The sequence below is a fragment of the Carassius auratus genome, chromosome 34, assembly GCF_003368295.1.
Source record: "Carassius auratus strain Wakin chromosome 34, ASM336829v1, whole genome shotgun sequence".
Classification (NCBI taxonomy): domain Eukaryota; kingdom Metazoa; phylum Chordata; class Actinopteri; order Cypriniformes; family Cyprinidae; genus Carassius; species Carassius auratus.
In genome coordinates this window covers 7,647,128-7,667,093 of record NC_039276.1, presented here as the reverse complement: position 1 = coordinate 7,667,093, position 19,966 = coordinate 7,647,128, and the positions used below count along the sequence as shown (strand labels likewise).

At 36.1% G+C, this 19,966-nt stretch overlaps 3 protein-coding genes across 5 annotated transcripts in view; 2 read left to right on the top strand and 1 right to left on the bottom strand.

The window, feature by feature from the left end:
• pdia5 (protein disulfide isomerase family A, member 5) overlaps positions 1-2,520 on the top strand; it is a 48,178-nt gene extending 45,658 nt beyond the window's left edge. The window contains exon 17 of the mRNA XM_026217717.1: positions 417-2,520. Within this exon, the coding sequence (XP_026073502.1) occupies positions 417-497 (81 nt within the window). The 3' untranslated portion in view covers positions 498-2,520. The remainder of the gene's footprint in view (positions 1-416) is intronic.
• A 3,467-nt stretch (positions 2,521-5,987) lies between these two features.
• Positions 5,988-11,154, top strand: sec22a (SEC22 homolog A, vesicle trafficking protein). Of its 2 annotated transcripts, none has more exons than XM_026217716.1 (7): positions 5,988-6,206; positions 6,633-6,825; positions 7,732-7,895; positions 9,416-9,595; positions 9,783-9,901; positions 10,253-10,318; positions 10,742-11,154. In XM_026217716.1, exons 2-7 carry the CDS (start codon positions 6,644-6,646, stop codon positions 10,940-10,942), a joined length of 912 nt encoding a protein of 303 aa, XP_026073501.1. In that variant the 5' UTR covers positions 5,988-6,206; positions 6,633-6,643; the 3' UTR covers positions 10,943-11,154. The 2 variants fall into 2 exon arrangements, with proteins under 2 accessions (XP_026073501.1, XP_026073500.1); XM_026217715.1 differs by having other exon boundaries at positions 5,989-6,175.
• Positions 11,155-14,818: 3,664 nt separating this feature from the next.
• The window catches only part of LOC113053059 (adenylate cyclase type 5-like), a 75,280-nt gene continuing 70,132 nt past the window's right edge, over positions 14,819-19,966 (bottom strand). For both annotated transcript variants that reach the window (XM_026217713.1, XM_026217714.1), the window contains exons 16-21: positions 19,892-19,912; positions 19,530-19,662; positions 19,081-19,344; positions 18,389-18,593; positions 18,044-18,168; positions 14,819-17,090 (exon numbers count right to left, since the gene is read on the bottom strand). In XM_026217713.1, the coding sequence (XP_026073498.1) occupies positions 16,962-17,090; positions 18,044-18,168; positions 18,389-18,593; positions 19,081-19,344; positions 19,530-19,662; positions 19,892-19,912 (877 nt within the window). In that variant the 3' untranslated portion in view covers positions 14,819-16,961. The remainder of the gene's footprint in view (positions 17,091-18,043; positions 18,169-18,388; positions 18,594-19,080; positions 19,345-19,529; positions 19,663-19,891; positions 19,913-19,966) is intronic.

Sequence of the window (19,966 nt, the reverse complement as noted above, 5' to 3'; positions counted from 1 at the left end):
CTTCGAGCTAAAAAGATTAAGAACAACTGACTTACATCATCCTGTTGTATCATATCTTGAATCCGAAGTAATTTCACATGCATATCCAATGTGACTGCACCTTTATTGGAACGTGCCCATATTTAATGTGATTAACTACAGTACACCTGGGACAATTATAAAAAAACAAAACACTGAAACAAAAAAAGCTCTAGCATAATTTATTTGCAAATGCCACCTCCTTTATTTTGCCTTGGTTAATCTAATACAGTGACATTGATGCGTTTGACATGTATTTATATGCATTTATATGCAAGTGTCCAAATTCTTTTGGGGTCAGCGTCGTTAATGTTTTTTATTTTTATTTTTTTATTATATGAGTAAACAGTGGTAAACAGTTTTCATTTCTCACTGTGTACACTGTGTACCCCCTACAGGAAGCTGGCTTCACTGGTTTCATGAGAAATCTCAGGGGCCGAGACCAAGAGAAAGTGGGCAAGCGGAAAGAGGAGCTCTAATAGTGTGGGTGTGGTTCCTATAAATGGGAGGAGTCTATCATTGCACTGTGACTTGGGCATAGACATCCCAGCACTGATGCCACAGACTTGAAACCTCAGCTAAAAAGGCTATTTTTTATACAGCTGTGCCCTTATGTTTGTAATACCAATGTACAACCATCAGACCACTTCAAACTATTTTGTTTAGTTTTAATTTCCTGACATTTTGTGAAATTTTTTTTTTCAAATACTGTGACTTCAGTTACTGAAATCAACACCTGAAATCTATGCAACACTGGGCCTTCACTCGCAAGGGTCCCATACGTTTGATGGGTGGCTGGTGTTTAATGGGCAAAACCAATTATCACCAGGATACATTGTCGTGACTCCCATTACAGTGAGGAGTAATAAAGTGTACAATCGTATCTGCAAATATTTTTGTAAAAAAAAAAAAAAAGAAAGAAAAAAAAGGAAAGAATGCTGTATAACATCACGGTTTTGGGAGTAAAAAAAAAAGATGGAGAAAGTTGTTGTAGCTGAACTTTGTGGCCTTAATAACTGTCGTCCAAATATTTTACTATTTTCAAGAAATACAGTACTACAGCCAAAATACAAGAGCAAAGACAAGAACATGTTTCCAAGCAAGTCGTTTTTTCCTTATGTTTTATTGTCAGTTGTTACAGAATAAAATTACGTAACAAAAAATAGTTTGAAACCAATTAAAAATATAATTTGAAAAAAATTAATTCTGGAAGTTCAATCCATTAAAATTTCTGGGCCCTTTGCATTCCATTGTAAATGAATGTTTCTGCTTATTTTAAAAGTCTAGTCTGGTTATGTGGTTTTTTTATTTGCATTGCTATTCTGGATATATAATACACATATGGACATTTCCTCTTCTAAGCATGGGAATGGTACAATAAGTGATGATGGGAACCACATATAATGTCTTCATTTATGCGGGAGCGAGGTGGTTTGCTTTAAGGCATGTTGAGTGATGCTCATTTAACAAGTCTCACTGGAGGATCCGTTTTACTTGCTCTCTCCCAAATGTTGGCGCTCTCATCTTGATACCACAACCCTTACCAGTATCTCTGTGGCAACTCCACTGTTATGTGTGTGGAAATCTCCCTCCTCTAGGCAGGGAGATCCATATTTAATGGTCTTGTAGCTGATCTTTTGTTGTATAATTCAGAGGGTTGGTTCGTTTCATTATGAATAAGGTTCTCAGGGATAGTGAAACACAATTGAAGAGCACTATTGCTCATCGTAATTTGCAATCCAGTTGGGTGTTCTCTATTCACATCGCTAAATTATGAATTGTTTACATGTATCTTTGGGAGACGGAACACGAAAAAAATAATAATTGAACAGGAATTTAGTTTACATTTCCTTGCCAAATTTGTGGCAAGAAATAATGAATAAAACATGAGCCAAGGAACGCTGATGCATAGATATCAATTATATGCAAGGTAATGGCTTTCAAGTTCAAAATACTGTCTGTAAGGTTAAAGTGGGAACACATGCTGAATTTGTATCGTAGCTGGATGTAAAAAGGTCCTGTTGAGGGGAAGAGTTCAGATAGCTTGCCAGAACATGTTTAATAATGGTCCAAAATGACAGATGTGGGTGAACGCTTGCACAGGTTTGTCTCACTACAGTATGTTCAACCGCTGTCACGACATGGTTCATTTGTGCATTGACATTTATATCAATATTTGGATGGTCAGGGGCCTTCACTTGGTTCCTTGTGGGATGTGGGAGCTACAACAATGCCAAGAAGTCACTGACGCATTGATTTTTTTTGTGCCCAGCCATATGTACAGATTTGCTGCATCAATGAACACAATGCAAAATAAAAAGCATACATTTCCAAGAACAATTGTCAAATTTTTTCAAATAACGTTATGTGAACATTACTTCTTATTTGGTTATGAATACTACTTTTAAAGTGCAAAAACGTTAATTTTTATTATTTTTCAAGATGAAAATACAAACAGGGTTGCAATGGAGTGTTTCACTGTAATTTTTCCCCAGAGGATGATGGTGAAAAAAATCTTTAGACCTAATTTGAATTGAATTTAAAAGATATACCAGAATATTTTTTTCATAGAGAACTTATAATATCTTATAATTGAGACTTAGGTAGGCTCTTTTGAATCGCACCAGTAGGTAACCGCACAAAAACATGCTAAAAAAAAAAAACAACAACATTTTAATAGCCACGTTGCAACACTTTGGCAACATACCAATTTTTAATGATGTTTTGCACAGACAAGCACAAAAAAAAAAAAACGCTGTTTGTTAGAAACATTTGTGAACTTTTGCTGTTGTTCTTAAACACCAAAGGACAAATGCAGGCTAGTTTGCTGACTTTGTCTCTATGCCTGACACCTCATTTGTTTTCTGTTTGAATGTGTCTGCAATAAAGCCACACATATTTGATGTAAACTTTTTTTTTTTATTATTAGGATAACAATACATGCACACATGCTAAATAGATATAAGCTTTTATAATTATATATGAAAACAGCCAATCTGTCAGGTTAATGAAGCCAAGAGTGAAAAATAATAAAACTTCTGACCACAAGCCTGTTATTTTGGAATTGTTCCTTTTTGTAAAGACGATCATGGTATATATGGGAAGATGTCACTCACTACTTTTGAAATGAAGGAGAAAATTAGTCTTCTCCCTGCTGTTATTTAACACCTATGCTGTCATGGTGGGTGCAACAGTGTACAATAAATTGCCTGATGAAACTGAAAAAACAAGCACTGCTTTGCTGTTCCTGAGTAATTTCTTATCAAACTTTTCTGTCAGGTGTTTTTGTTTACGAAAGTCTTGGACTAATTCTGTCATGATCTCAAACGAACCGAGCCCTTTGCCATCGAACTGCACAAGGACCCTTGTAAGAGGCATGAGCTGTTTGCCAGATTGGAAACTCAAGGGATGAGTCACTGTTGGACATTTAAATGGCTGCCCATGGAGAAACACCTGCTGGTGAAGTGCAATGTGTGACTGTTTAATGGTTTGGAGAGAAGGATGGCTCCATCAAAATTACATGGAGGAAGCTTACTGACGGTGCAGGCAACTACTTTTGCCTGGATGCACCCCTACATGTCAGAACCAGGGATGAAAGGAGGACAAGAAAATGCCAGAATGAATGGAAGTTAAGAAATGGAAGCTAAATACATATTATGCTGTGTAAAGCATACAGAGTACATATACTTTCTCTCTATAATTGGGTGATGCTGAAAGTTAATAAAATGTATCCCATCTTACTGACCTTAAACATCCAGGATATGGCGAGTTGTCATAATCCAGGCATGGCCCATCAAACACCTTTCTTTATCACGAGGAAATTGTTTGCCAGTCCAGACTTAATCCATAATAATTTGTATATGTCACATATATAAGCACATAGGAACTTCAGAACGCTTAAAAAATAAATAAAGTTCAAAATCCACCTGAAAAACTGAATGAGCTGATAATAAAAATAATTAGTGTTATTGTAATAAATTTAGTTTATTGTGATAACTAGCCTATACATATGTTATTGAGGCCGTCTTATAGATTTAAGAGTCGAGGAGCACGCCAGATTCAAGAAACAAATGAATATTATGCTGTTGAGTGGAACCAAGCAATTCTGAATAATAATTGCTTGGTTCCACTCAACAGCATAATATTCATTTGTTTCTTGAATCTGGCGTGCTCTGCGACTGTTAATAAGTAGGTTAACTGTTGTTGTTTGTTTGTTTTCTTCCAAATAGAGATTAACTTACATTTAACTTACAATATTGCGACTACTTTGTCAATGTTCACTCCGCCAACGAAATTACAAACGAAGATCCAGCGAATCGACAGCTCACGTCTCCCTAAAAAGAATCCGTGTTTGAAAGAATCGGTTGAGTGAATGATTCAAAGCTCACTTATCAATGATTAAACGAATCGATTCAATGACTCACTCATAAACCCAATCACTGGCGTAACTATGAAACCTGTGGAGAGATTTGCTGAAAAATCTCCGTTACTAAAACAGACACAATGATTGGCAAACTACAAAAAAGTGGAATGATAGAATAAAAAGTCCCAGAGCTGTTAATCAATACAAGATGAACATTCATATCCTACCCATAATTGAATTTTTATGACTATGAATCTAAAGCATGATATGTATTATTTTGTTAATATTCGACAGTGCAAACCTCCACATTTCCCTGTTGTATGACATATTGTTTCACATATTGAAATGATCAGTTAGTTCAACACAGTCCTTTTCAGATTGTGGCGAGAAAATGAATAGCCTATGCAAATATTCAATTATACGAGTCACTGGGACAAATCTCTCAGTAACAGAAGTCAGTGGTATAAATACACCCCCATTATCTTTACTGGAGGAATAAAGATTTTTCTCACCCTCGCTCTGAATGCAATAATCAAAATGATGTGCACCACTCGCCAATAAATCCATACAAACTCATTCACAGATGTGGCAGTAAAAGTAAAAAAAAATAAAAATAAAAAAAAATAAAAAGCATATATTTTCTCAGCAGCAACAGCAGCAGAATAAGACATTTTTGTGCTTTAATTGGGTTTTATGAAAAAATACACCCAAGGCTGTGAGTTTAGAATTGCTCAAAATCCATAATAATTCTACTGTTGTTTTTAATCATCCAAAATTGATATTAATACCGCATCAGGTACCGCATCTTTTACTCTTCCATAAGCTGCTGCAGTATTTTCAGCTCTACATCTTGTCATTATGAACGAAAACATCTTCACTTGTCACTCTGACACTCCTGCACTAAATACATAGCTATAGACTGCCAGTTATTTATCAAGCTGTCCAATGAAAGAGAATCAATCTTCAACGCATGCTGTGAAGTGAATGTTTCCAGGAGGTCACTTTAGACTGAAGAGCTCGTGGTTTCATCCTTGGAAAGACATTAAATCCAGAAGAGTGAGTGATGAAATGGAACAATACAATAATGAGCTTTAAAATCAAGGATGTTATATTTAAATTAAAAGCAGAGGCTATAAAACTGAGATATGTATGTGGCGGTTACATAACATGAAATATTACCAGATAAGATGCCCCCGTGATTCAGTGTTTTTTGTATTTAATTTTTTCCGTTTTTTTTTTTTTGTTATTGTTGTTTTGATGATGTGTTATCTAAACATCAACATTTTAAATGTTATTTATTTAATCTGACTGTAGTTCGTCCATTTTTTTTAGATATTAAATATCACCCATATTATGTTTTGTTTAATTTTATTTTATTTTATTGGGATTCATGAGCAGTAAATTATTTAGATAGAAGTGATTTTTATTATTGAGGTTTCATTTTTAAAATGGAAAAGTAATGTTTAACATTAAAATAGTAGGCTAGCTTAATATGAATTTACATTCATCATCATCATCTGCGTACACTTCAAGCACTGCCCATAATGCTTTTGCGTCCAGCCACGTCACACAGACTCACACGCACGCCGAATTTTGCCGAACAAAGCCGATGCTAAATCGAACTACGACGAAGATGAGACGGAATTGCCCGAAGCTGAGCAGTATCAAACTTGAGCACAAGCATCTGCTGTGAAATCTACATGAAGAGCTCAGCGTTCACGATAGTAATCTAGCAACATATCTCAAAAAGGATTATAATGTCTTAATATATATCAAAACGCCTTGTGTCAGTGGGTATGTGCAGCTAACAGTTACAGTGCATGCAGTAAGAGTCGTTTAATTTCGTGCTGCTAACAGTCTTGCTATGGTAGCAGTGACATCTACATCACTGCGTATAACTCCAAAGTGTATTTTAGTTATTTGCTTTCAGTTATAAGCCTGTATAATTAGATGTGTGCTTTTGTAGTGTATAGGACTGTCAGCCGATGTGATCTGATGACAAGCTATCAGCAAACATGCTAACGTTATTATTAGCTTAGCACAGTGTACTGCAGATTTCATGAGTGTTAGATATCGAATATAGATATAGATATAGTATAGAATTCATACGAGACTCTAGACTTTATCAGTCGTACTTATTTCATATTATTTTAGTTTCTACTTTAGTATATTCTAAGTTGTCAGCAGAAAACAGAGAGAGTGAGGTGGTGCATTACATGCTCTGAATTCTGGTTTTCTTTCATTCTTCCAGGTGTCTGTAAGATGTCTATGGTGCTGTTTGCCTCTGTGGTGAGAGTAAGGGATGGTCTACCACTCTCGGCCTCCACAGACTATGAACAGGATAAAGGATTTCAGGAGACTAAGAAACATCTCAAGGGTCTGTCCAAAAAACTCAGCCAGTTTCCTGATCGCTGCTCGCTCAGATCTGGCCTTTACAACATTAAGTGAGTTATTAATGCAGTCGTGTTAAACCAACTGTGGTGTTCGCAGTGTGTTACACTGGAAAAGCATTTGTACTTCAATGGATTTTGACATTTTTTAATATGACAATGTGGCTGCTGTCTGTAAGTTCCATGCAGTGTAAATGTTTTATTAATTACTGAGCTAATATAATCGTACACATTTAGAACCATGCTTTTTGCAATTCTTCTTTACTAACTCACAGTTAATCTCTATACACACCTACTGCATACAATTTCTGCCAAAATCTCAGTGCTACACAAGCTTTCGAATTATATAGTTATCTACCATAGCAAACTGTGGCAAAAGCAAACACTTTGTTATATTTCTAATGACTGTCTATCAGAACTAACTATATTATATTGATGGTACATGGGGAAGCAATCATTTTTGGGTGACCGTCCCTTTAATTAAAACTTCCCGGCGAACACAAATGACACAGTGGGGTGGACTGCTCTGACTGCCAACTGTTCTCCTTCAGCAAGGTCTAATTCAAATGCATTACACTGAGGGACCCAGGGGTGATCACTTCGTAGTCTGGCTGCTATTCATCACTCCAAATTTCATAAGCAGGCTCTGGAGTGACTCAATGGATTGTTTCATCTCTCCAAACAGAATTCAATCTGAAGAGACACAAGTTTCTTTCCTGAGGCAAGTCACAAAACTGTCCTCAAAGAGAAAACAGAGTGTTTAAAGATAACTCTGTGAACATACTGATTCAGAACGGGTGTAAAGGCTGATTTTTAAACAGTGTGGTTGTTTGGATTTTCAGGTCTTTGAAATGGACTTCAATTGTCCATTCAATAATCCCATCCTATCTGTCCACAGATGTCCACATGTCCAATTAAATTGAGTATGATGTAAACTATTACATGTCTTGCTTTTCATAGTTTCACGAGCTCTCTTGGAGTCGGGTACTTGATGGTTTGCACAGAAAACTATCCCAATGTCCTGGCCTTCAGCTTCCTGGACGAGCTTCAGAGAGAGTTCATTGTGACTTATGACACCAAGCGGATCAACAGCGCCTTGAGGCCCTTCTCTTTCATTGAGTTTGGTGAGTTTCTAGAGGCCGTTTCTGAGAGAAATCTCTTTGTGCAGAAGGGGACTAAATTTAAATATATTTTCAATATCATTTAATTAATTAATACATTTGTATTTAAACCACTGTTCAAAGGTTTGGGGTCAGGGAGATGTTTTAATGTTTTTGAAATAAGAGTCTAATACGCACCAAAGCTGGATTCATTTAATCAAAAAATACAGTTAAACCAGTAATATTGTGAAATATGATTACAATTTAACATAACCTTTTTAATCTGTTCTGAAAAGCTGAATTTTCAGCAGCCATTACTTCAGTGGCACATGATCCTTCAGAAATCATTCTAATGCGATGACTTGGTGCTCAAACCCCATTTCTTATGTTGTGCTGCCTAATATTTTTGTAGAAACTGTGGTACTTTTTTCAGGAATTTTTAATGATTGATGAATGCAAAATTCATAAGAACAGCATTTAATTAATAAACAAATCTTCTGTAACATTAGAAATATCTATACTATCACGTCTTTTGATACATTTAATTCATCCTTGCTGAATAAAATATTAGTTTCTTAAAGGGAACATTTCTTCACAGTTAACTAAGAGTTGTTCCTTAATAAACTCCTAACTTCCTTCTTATTAATAATTAGTATTAAGGAAGTTGTTAGGTAAGGTATGGGGAAGGATCTAAAAACATGGTCGTGCAGAATAAGGTATTAATATGTGCTTTATACGCACTTATAAACCCGTCGGTTTGCAGTAAATGTCATTTATTACTCAAAAGTTCAACTGAAACATGATCTTCAACTACATAACAACTTATGAACAATCAACAAGCCAGTAATGAGACTGATTTAAGTTTCATGAACCTTAAGCACACTTACATCATTTAGAGACGGACATCACTGAAAGTAATAAGAACTTGCAGTTTAGTGAGTGACTTGAGTCAGATGTTGATTCAGTAATCGTTCTGGACTGCATTTCCAAAAAGCATAGTAAGCCTGAAGAAACCCTCGGCAGAAATTGTCTCTAGGATCTGCTTAGACTAATGGATGGCTGATGGATTCGTCAGGCTTATTCAAACTGATTACTATTACTATTATTATTCAGAATTAAAAGAATCTGCCAATAAGAATCAGGACAACCCAGTAGAAATGCATTTTCTTGTCATTATTTTGTTTGTCTCTTCTCATTTTATTCAGACTAAAATATTTGGAATAATTAGTTCTGCTTGTATTAGTTTTTTTTTTACATGGGCAGTTTTGGCAACCTTGCGCATTCGTTGAGTCTCTGAAGAATGGCGAGTTTGAGTAAACACTAATGGAGTTGCATCTAGTGTGGAACATTTAAATGTAGTCACTTATAAGGCTGCACCTTGTTTAGGAAATCTTTGGGATTTATCAGAATAAAAAAATAAACGCAACCTCAAGAACATCCATTTAATGTGATTTGAAATGCTCGGAAGCCACTTGTAACATAGACCATGTTGTGTCTGAAGCATTCATTTACTGTGTCCTGTGTCGTTTTTATGGTTTTGACAGATAACTTCATTCGGAAAACCAAGCAACGTTACAACAGCCCACGTTCCCTCTCGACCAAGATTAATCTGGCCGACATGCAGACTGAGATCAAGCTCCGGCCTCCTTATCAGCTGTCCGCGGAGGACATCAGATCAATCAACGGCTTCTCACAACACGAGCAGTCTAAATATAAAGGCATAGGTAGAGAACACAACATTCCCACTTTTTTTCTCACAAAGCAGAGCGTTTTGAAAGACCATGAGCACATACACACTCAGCCTAGCATAATGGTAGACGCTTTGCACGGCGGGTTACCCTTGGCAGATCTTCAAATCTCGTTATTTTGCTACAGTTTGACACAGATTTTATGCTTGATTTATTCCTGCAGCTCCTAATCAAATGCTGGAGGCCATCACCCTGTCGGGTATCGTCGCCTGCGTCCTAAGTGTCCTGTGTGGCGCTCTTAACTTGCTGCGGGGAGTCCACGCAATAGAAAGCGTATTGCAGGTAACTTAAATCATGCACTAATAATAAATTGGGCTTTGTTTCTTTTATTGATGAAAACGTTGGACTAAACATTACTTTTAAATGTGTAAGTGCCATTGTAATCTAATAAATCATAACTAATGGATAGTAAAAGTTCTCTTGAATAATTCGTCAGACTTTGCACTTATGTGATTTTCCTCTTGCGTAAACAAAACAGTTTTGCTTCGCTTTGTATAATGCACTGATAAGTGAGCACTCGAGTCTTGGCTCCAAGTAATTCATCCTGTGTTTTAGCACATAGCTTCCTGTTGTAATTTGTTCACTCTTTAACAAAGCACCCTGTCTCTCCTCTTTTTCTGCTTCCATCTGCAGAACGAGGATGAAGACTTTAATTACGTGATTGCTTTTTTCCTCGGAACCGCGGCCTGCTTGTATCAGGTAAGTGACAGCCGTCAGACCGTGAGTTACTGTCAGCCTGCCAGCCTTCATTTCCTCTGCCCTCCGTCTCTGTCTGACCAACCGATGCTAATATATCACATCTGGAAACATTGCGTTTTTATTAGCATCAAACAAAAGCAGCTAGTATTGTAGATACTTAATACTAAAACAGTATTTTTTTCTTCTGTCCTCATAGCAAAGTACATTTTCAAAAATGGATATTAATATGTTCACTTGGTTTCAGAGAATACACTTCTGTTCATTTTATTTATTAATTTTTTAAAGAAATTTGTACTTTTTTTCAGTAGGGATGCATTAAATTGATCAAAACTACGACATGAAAGTATTATTGTTTTGTACTGTACTGAATTTACTTCTTTCTGCTTAAAAACGTTTTCCTCTTCTTTCTGTTTCTATATTTAGTGTTACTTGTTCGCGCACTTCTCAGTTTGGAGGAACATCAAGTCATTCCTGGCCTTTGCTATGATCTGTCTATGTAACATGTATCTGTATGAACTCCGTAACTTGTGGCAGATCCTCTTTCACGTGACGGTGGGAGCGTTCATCACTCTGCAGATCCACATGAGACAACCGCAGGGCAAATCACCTGACTACAACGTTTGACCCAATATGGCAACCCCAACCTGTTCCCACCCCATCTGAGGACAAAATAACTATTTTGAACCAGGTTTAACCAATTATTTTGATGTTGTTCAAGAAACACTTCCTGCTGTTTGACATCCAGTTGCAGTCACAGATGAGAAACCGTTGTTCTGATTGAAGCAAATGGTTCATTACAGTATTAGATTCATGCATGGAATATTAAAGAAAGCATTGCTATATGAATCTGATGTGCACAATTAATATATTTTCCAATAAGAAGGAGTTTTAGTTGTTTTTTAGTTTTAATTGACATCAGGACTTAAAAAGACGGCTCACCCAAAAATGAAAATTCCGTCAAGATTTCCAAAAAATGGCTTTCCTCCATACAATAAACGTGGATTGTGAACAGGGTCTGTCAATTATATATATATATATATATATATATATATATATATATATATATATATATATATATATATATATATATATATATATATATATATATATCGACAGTTGTGGTAATTATTCACATTTTATTGTATTAAAAAGCAGCCTATGCTTTCATCTAAACATCTTCATTTCTGTTTCACGGAATAAAGAAATTATTCAAAATGTCATTTTTGGGTGAGCAATACAAGGTCCTTTACAATGCAATTTTAGATATATTTTGTATGATTGTTTTCTCTATTTTGATTGTTAAAACTCATGCAAGATTTTTTTTATGGCTGCCTATATACTGTATGTGAAATGTAACATTGCTGGATTTTCCCTCATTTCCACAGGTTTTATTTTGTCATATGCTTTCATAGATGCCTAGTTTGAGTGTCACTGTGGTCATTAGTCAGACGTCTCTTCTCTGAAAGCATAATCAGATGTGTTATTTATTAGTCCTCTATGCTATCTGCAGGTGTGCTTCCTGCAAATGAATGTGGTTGGCTAAGAGAGAAACTGAATCAGTCTTAATATCACTCTCAGTGTTTGCTGCCTTTCGACAATGGGTCTTTTCAGTGACCATGTTGTGCTGTATGAATGAGTTCTGTTTTATTCTCTTTCTATTCACCTGGTTTGTTTTCACTGTGCAAATGACAAGTTGAACGCATGATTGCCAGATTAAGGGTCAGGGGGTTTCAAAATTCTTCAAATGTACATGCATCTCTTTTTCTTTTTTCCCCAAAGTGTCAGTGATCAAAGATTGAATCTTCGTCTTTGCATTGCAGTGTACCTCGATGCTCCCTCTCCAGCAGTAGTGCATTGCCAGTGTGTGTTTGTATGCAAATGAAAGGCCCTGTCCTGAAACCATCAGTAAAAGCCTTGAATTTGTATATCTTGTGGATTTTTTTTTTTTACACTTTACACATTTATACATTAGCAACTTGAGTATGGATATGTAGAGATACACAGATTTTTCGAAATTATAAATAAAACAAAGATTATTGGAGTTTTGCAAGAAAGTAAATTTTTTTTTGTCTAGTCACTTGTTTCTTTGTTTCTTTCTTTTTTTTTTTTACAAACACTTTTTACTTCAGTTTCTTTCATGCATGAAAATGTTTAAATATGTGCTTTTAAGTCACTGAAGTCAAGTGTGGAAAGGACCTCACCCAATTACTAAACTTGTTATTCTCAAATCCTTAGAGCTGCAGTTATGATGAAGATGAGGATGATGATGATTGTGGTTATTAGAGGGAGTTATTTGGCTTATAGAAGCGTGACTAATGAAAGAAATGTTCCAGGTGATGCAGTGAATGCTTTTGTGTATGTGAAAATTACAGCCCATTTAGGCTTATTTGTACTCAGTGAGGGGGAAAAGTCTGTACGTTTCTGACGTCTGTGTAATTGATGTTATTTTTTCCAGCTTATGTTCACCGCTGATCTAATTTTACAGTTGCAAAGCACACTACTGTGAATGGAAGTCTTGAATCACAAAGTGGGGGACAAAGGAGTTGAAAAAACACAAGTTAAAAATACATTTGAGACCATTTCACTTTTTATGCTGTATTTTTCTCCATTTAAAAATAAAAATAGTATGGTTAAGGTTGATATATTTGAAGAAGAAAAAATAGAAAATTGACAAAAAGTAGCCTACCTAAAAAATTTTTTTAATAAAAATCCTTCGTTCAAGGATTCCAGAACTGAATGATAAGGGTAAGAAATTGTTTTTAGTTTTTCTATCTTTTATTTTTATGACATTGTGATTCGTCTCAGGTCTTTCTTACCTTTTGACTGCAGGATCAAACCCAAACTGAGACTGAAATGTCATTCTCAAGCCCATCACAATAACATTTCCTTAATGCTTCATAAAACAGCTTTGTTCAGTCAAACTGTTCGGATCGGACGCACGCAGAGACCAAATTCAAATACAGCCAAACGAGGGTATTTCATGGGCACATATTTAAGATAAAAAAGGTCAGGTTTGCCAGTGGGGAAAGCGCACTCAAATTATGTGAATTATAACATGCATGAGTGACCAAACAGCCGCTCTGTTGGGTTTTCCGTTCTTCTATTTCTTCACACAATTTGTTTATGGTTTATGGCCCTGAAAAGAGCTCAGTTTTAAGGTTTGATAAAAAAAATGAAGTGACAAATGTTTAAACTGGCATACAATAATTAATAACATATCCGCACATAGACATTGGAGGCAAATTTTCCCAGAGTCGCCCAATGAAAGTGCACTGCTGCCACCTCCTGGATATTTAATGCAACATCCCAAATTTACATACAAATGTATTTATTGATTTATATTTGTGTGTGATGCGATGTAATAAAATACCATACAATAGATTTGCAGTTCTTGAAGGAAATACCTTGAAATGTACTTGAAAGGCACTTCATCTTTGTCATAACAATAGTCTAGATGTCCAGCTGTCCAGCACACAATCATCTGAAATGTAAATACGGAAAAGGCCAATAACTATATCACAGTGTGCAAATGACAAATCCCGATTTGATATGCAAATATTATAAAGCATGGCTGTTATAATACATGGCTATTATAATGCGTATAATACATGGCTGCTCAAATATGACAATTCTGTCTTACATTAACGTCACCTTCTATTTCCTTTTTTTTTTTTTTTTTTTTTGGCTCAACAACCTCAGTTCTCGTCCATTTTAATTGTTTGGACCTAAAAATAAAATTTCCACAGGGAAAATAAACCGATAATACAGACTGAAAATGACACGAGGTCGACTAAAATGACAGAATTGTAATTTTTGATCGAACGGCTTCAGGTGTATTACCAAAAGCATCTACTAAACCAATTAAATTGCCAAATACTCTGGAGAAGAGCACAAGTGCAATTTAAAATTTTGACTGTTTTGCAGGCACTGTAATAATCATAACTACATGATTTCACAATTAGTTATAATAGTTTATTTGGATGTTTAAAAAAAAACAGCATTGAGTTTTGACACTTTAGTCAAGCAAAGACAATCCAAGATGAAGCTCAACTGGAATAAATGCTAGAACTCGGGAGGACATAGGCTAATATTATGCATTTATTCGACATCTCTTACCTCAGTGCTTTCATTTGGATAACAAACAAAAGGAAATTAATTAAAGCTGAAGTGTGTTTTTAATGTTTAAATACTTTATCCTCCCAGTTAAATATGAAGAGATACCTACTAAGCCATTCAAAAACTAAATCCTGCGATAAAGAATATAACTTTGCTGTTTGAGAATCCCGACCATTTGGCTCAACCAATGGCGTGAGTCTAGGGTGGGGCTAACTTTCATTTGACCAATGGCGGTAAAGGAGCGTATCCAATCCGTTTGGTGCTGCTAACGGCGCAGAATATACACACTTCACCTTTAACTTAGGAATTCATATGGCAACTGCATTGTCTAGCATTAAAATACCTTACTACATGTGCCATGGTGACATGAAATACAAAAAAACATTCAACCAGAGCTTTTATTTTCAAATTCATGGCAAGACAATGACACTAAATGTTTTGAGGAAAATAACAGAGTCTGGAAGCCCAGCTGGGTCCAAGTTTTGATAAGCTCGAACAGGACCGAATAGTTTATGGTTTTATAACACGTTTGAGAAAATGCAGATTTTTTCAACACATCATATCATAATACTATCTGAATTAAATGAAGATCTGAAACAGGCAAAGCAAACAAACAAACAAAAAAAAGTGTCACTTTATGGAGTAGCCTATTTGTTTGTGTACACACTCCATACAAAGGCCTCATTGGAGAAAATGGACATTCATTGGGTCGTACCATCAGACTGAACTGGGAGAAGGAAATGCTGGTCAAGCTGCAGTGCAAAAATTGTGAAGATATGTGGCATAACAGAATCATCCATAGAGGACCCAAACGCACCACGCACCATAAACGAAGGCTAAAATCAATATTTGCAGATGTGTTTGCCAAGCTTTAAACGACTGTGGCTGTTCTGAAACACTCACTTGCCATTTCACCTTGTGCAAATCCATTTCTACTCATAATTACATTGTAGTGTACTTGACAGGATGCAGAAACCCTTTTTGGAGAAAGGCCAAACATATTCTGCTTACTTGGTTACAAGGCTAGTTACTGATTTTATCCAAATGGATGCAGCGACAAAAGAGTGACTGAATTTACACTTAAAAACCTCTCTCTCCTTTTCAGATGTGCAGGATTGTAGCATTCCATTAGGCATGTACAAACACACACACACACATACATACATACATACACACATGTGTGTGTTTATAGACAGCATTCTAATATATTAATGTATAAAATATATCATCTAAAATAGCTTTGACAATTTGGCTTTTGGAGTCAAAATATAAAATGTTAAAATACAAAAACAGCCAAATTTGACTGTTCTCTTCTGTCCTTAAAAGTGTCTTCGGTGTATACAAGTGTCTGTAGTTCTGTGAATTTAAATTTGTAAGTCACACGCCCTGTTTATGCCACCAGCGACTTGCATGTCACCATCCGCCATACTGGTTGGTTGATTGTATAATCTAATTTTTTACTGACAACAAACCAATTTATGCTGCTTAAATTAACATTCTGGAAGGAACGTGTCGTATGCAAGTTGTAAGAGTGCATTATGCATCATATTAAAGCTGAAGAAGAATCAGTGAGTGCTCTTTGTAAATGTGGACAGCCATTTATCTGTCTCGAAAGCATAAACACTGGGCTATTTGGGTTCACACACACTTAATTGTCCTGCACATGATTAGAGATATAAATTGCTAAATGCAAGGACAAAATTTATTCAAAGTGATTCTCGACTGCAGTATCTGACTGAAGACAGACTGACATGCTTCATCAGGTCAGTGTAAATTTGTTGCATTTTTGGACATGGGCAAATCCCAACACTGAAAATTAATGACTTTGGGTCCTTTCAAGTTAATTCTCAGCTCTAGATCATTCACAGGTAACATTAGCTCCATTACCACTAACAACCACAGTCGCTGCGGCAAAGTTCGGGAAACCATAAAGGGTTTATACAGCTGCTGTGCTGACTATGGCCTACCATATATTAGCTCATTGTGATGCCTCTTATCTACTGTGATATCACCCAGACAGTGTTGAACCCAACAGAACCATATGAACAGAACTCTTTACATACACTGATGAATCATATACACATAAAACATGTGTTTTACAGGTATATTGGCTTCAGTTTTTTTATGCAGTTTTGTTTTGGAGCAACCAGGACCAGTCGGTGGTGTAAGATCGCAGTCCCGCCACACCTGAGAGAGCCAAAGCCAGGTGCAGAGAATGCAGTTCATCTGTCCTTTCTTGGCAATATAAGAAATATAAGACTGGGAGAACTGCTTGGTATGCCTTAGGATTCCTTTGTTTCTTTGGTCTCTGAGGATGAACCATCTTTCTGAGCTGTTCCATGCCTTAAATAAAGCCCTCCATTAAACCTATAAGAAGTCACAAGTATGCAAAGAAGCCACTTTGTTTCTGAACAAATCCTATTGTGATTGGTCCAGGAGGATGCACTTCAACCGCCAGGCAGGCCCGGCCCAGAGCGTCTCCTCTCCATATCATCTCAGAAATGTTCTGAATATCAGACGTTGAGTGTTAACTGCTGTTAGGTCCTCCATTTAGGAAGTAAGTTGTCATTTCTCCTTTGCCCTTGACTTTCACAACGCCTCTGCACTCCAGTATGTAGTTATAGGAGCTGAGAACCTGGTAGAGGTCAGTTGTGACCTGATACAGAGAGAAATTAAGCGCACATGAGTATTTATAAAAGTCGAAGAGTTTGTAAAGCAGGATCGACAGATTTACTGATCTAAACCTGAGACCACTAATAACAAAAGCTTTTGTTCTGCATAAAAAAAACGATTATTAATAATAATAAATAAATAAAATTACATGAAATAATGAAAAATGATTTACCTTTTTTAATTAATATTGTATATTTCAAATTAGATTATACTGATCTGCATTGTATTTTCTTAATCATTTTGAATTGCTGATTCCACAAATTGTGCCTGTTTTGCTCTAGCACATCACACTTTGTCACAAAATATGTGCAAAACATATAGCATTTCATGCTTTTGTCAATGATTTATAAGGTGAATAAGTCTTGTATTATATACATACACACACACACACACACACGTTTGTTTTTGTGAAAAGTGGGGACATCCCATAGGCGTAATGGTTTTTATACTGTACAAACTGTATATTCTATGGCCCTTCACCAACCCTACCCCCAAACCTAACCCTCACAGGAAACTGTGCATTTTTACTTTCTTAAAAAAAACTAATTCTGTATGATTTATAAGCTTTTTGAAAAATGGGGACATGGGTTATGTCCTCATAGGTCACCCTCTCCTTGTAACACCTGTGTCATACCTATGTCATTATACAGAGTTGTATCCTGATATATCACAAAAACAAGAGCACACACACACACAATTTGTGAAAAAACTATGTGGGGGAAAAATCTTTTATTATATATCAAATTAGGTCATAGTAAGTCTTTAACAGCAAATAAGCAGACTTTTTTTTCAAGATTTAGGGCCTATTAATCATGTCACATGATGTTTCTTTATAACATTTTCAACATCTTAAAACTGTATTATTTCCAGGTTTAATTGTGTTTTTTTTTTTTATAACAGATTTTCAGTGTGGACTCAATCAAAAATGCATCTCACCTGTATTCTCTCCGGTACCCCAGTGCTGTCCATACGGCTGGCTACATTCACAGTATTCCCCCATATGTCATATTGCGGTTTACGAGCCCCTATGACACCAGCCACCACGGGACCCATATTGAGACCTACAGTACAAGGTCATTTATGAGCTCTCTTGACAACATACTTTTCATTTTACAACAGTAAAATATATGGGTCAAGTCTTTGTCTGACAAAGTGTTTAAATCCTACAGAAACTCTTTTTTGAAAGGGTAAAGGGACCATTTGATAAAATGACACAAATTAAAATTATAGATAAGGCAGGTGATTGGAGGAAATTTAAGTGTGGCTAAGCCAAATCCTTACCGATCTTCATTTTGAAGTTATTGAAAGAGTGCTCATTGATATATTTCATCTGGTCCATGAGGCGCATAGAGTAGTCGGCTAGAGCGCGAATGTGTGACCTTCCTGCTTTATCATAAGTGGAGTCATTAAGCCCAGACGCGGCCATGTAGGTGCTGCCAATGGTTTTGATCTTTTCTAGTTGACGAAACTGATCCTCACTAATGATCTGCAAGAAAAGTGAAATAAGGTGATGACTTTCATCTAGAAATGACAAGGAATTAAAATTCTACATTTCTAAGAACACAATTATTTTAGAAAGATGTGAAGATGCAGGTTTTACACACACACACACACACACACACACAATTTGAAATAAAGACCAACTGTTTCAAAGTAACTTTAAAATATTTAATGCAAGAACTAAAAAAAATAGTATAAACCTAGTTTAAAAAAATAAGCTCTGTTTTCCATTTATTTACTAATAAATACTAAATAATAATAATAAATGAATTAAAAAAACACTACAAAAACATACATACTGTATATACAGTTTTATGAATAAAAATTTAAATATAGATTATTTAAAATTTATTCATTTTAATTATTGTTTTGTTTTATTTATATTTTTTCATGACTATCATGATATCTTTTAAACACCAACTTCAGCTTTTGCAAATAAGGTTTAGAAAATGAAATGCGAGAAGTTACCGTACCTCATCAAAGTCGGCGATGATCTCGTTGAGGAGTCTCAAGCACTCCACACCTTCATTATTGGCCTCCAGTTCCACGTAGAACTCGGAGAAGTTGCTGATAGAAGCAAACATGACAGCCACACATTCGCACGACTGATAATACAGCTCGTCGTTCCGCCGCTCGCGTGCCAGAAAGTGTGCGGCCACATCTTTGGGCAAGATGTTGTGGAGAAGCCGACGGTTGTAGGCCTGAAGTTCCTCCATCTCCTCCTTCTCCTCTGTGGCCTGTGAATACAAAAAATTTGAGGAACATGCTACAAATAACAGAAAGGTAGTGCAAACAACTTGATAAATGCTGCACTCCTGCAACACTGAAAGCCAGATTGGATCATTTGATGGACAGCAATACATATTTAACAGTTTGCACAAAATACCTGTATTATTGCAAGGTCATACACAGATGAACAGACCTGTAACTTCCAGAGAAAGTCCAGTCTGGCTGTAGACTCCACCTGCTGTGCATGAAGGTAGAGCGCCAGCACAAAGACCGTGATGACGACTGGAGTCATGATCTTCAGAGGAACCCGAGTGTCTTTCACGGAGCTACAACAAATAGATCACTGAGCATCAATGATTTCACACTAAAAGACCACAGCATGATGATCTACAGCATTCAAATCCAATCACATACATGTTAATCTGTTAACATGATTACTATCATATAACAAGACTATCAGGCTACACAGCAATCTTTATAGTCATGCAATAAAAACAACACGCTCTCTGCCATTTCTTTAAGATCTGGGTTTATATTTCATTGATTTTATCTTACCTTGTTCCATTAATACACTCTCTGTGAACAGAAAGAAAAAGCAAATGTGCTGTATCAGATGGACAGAGCACAGCA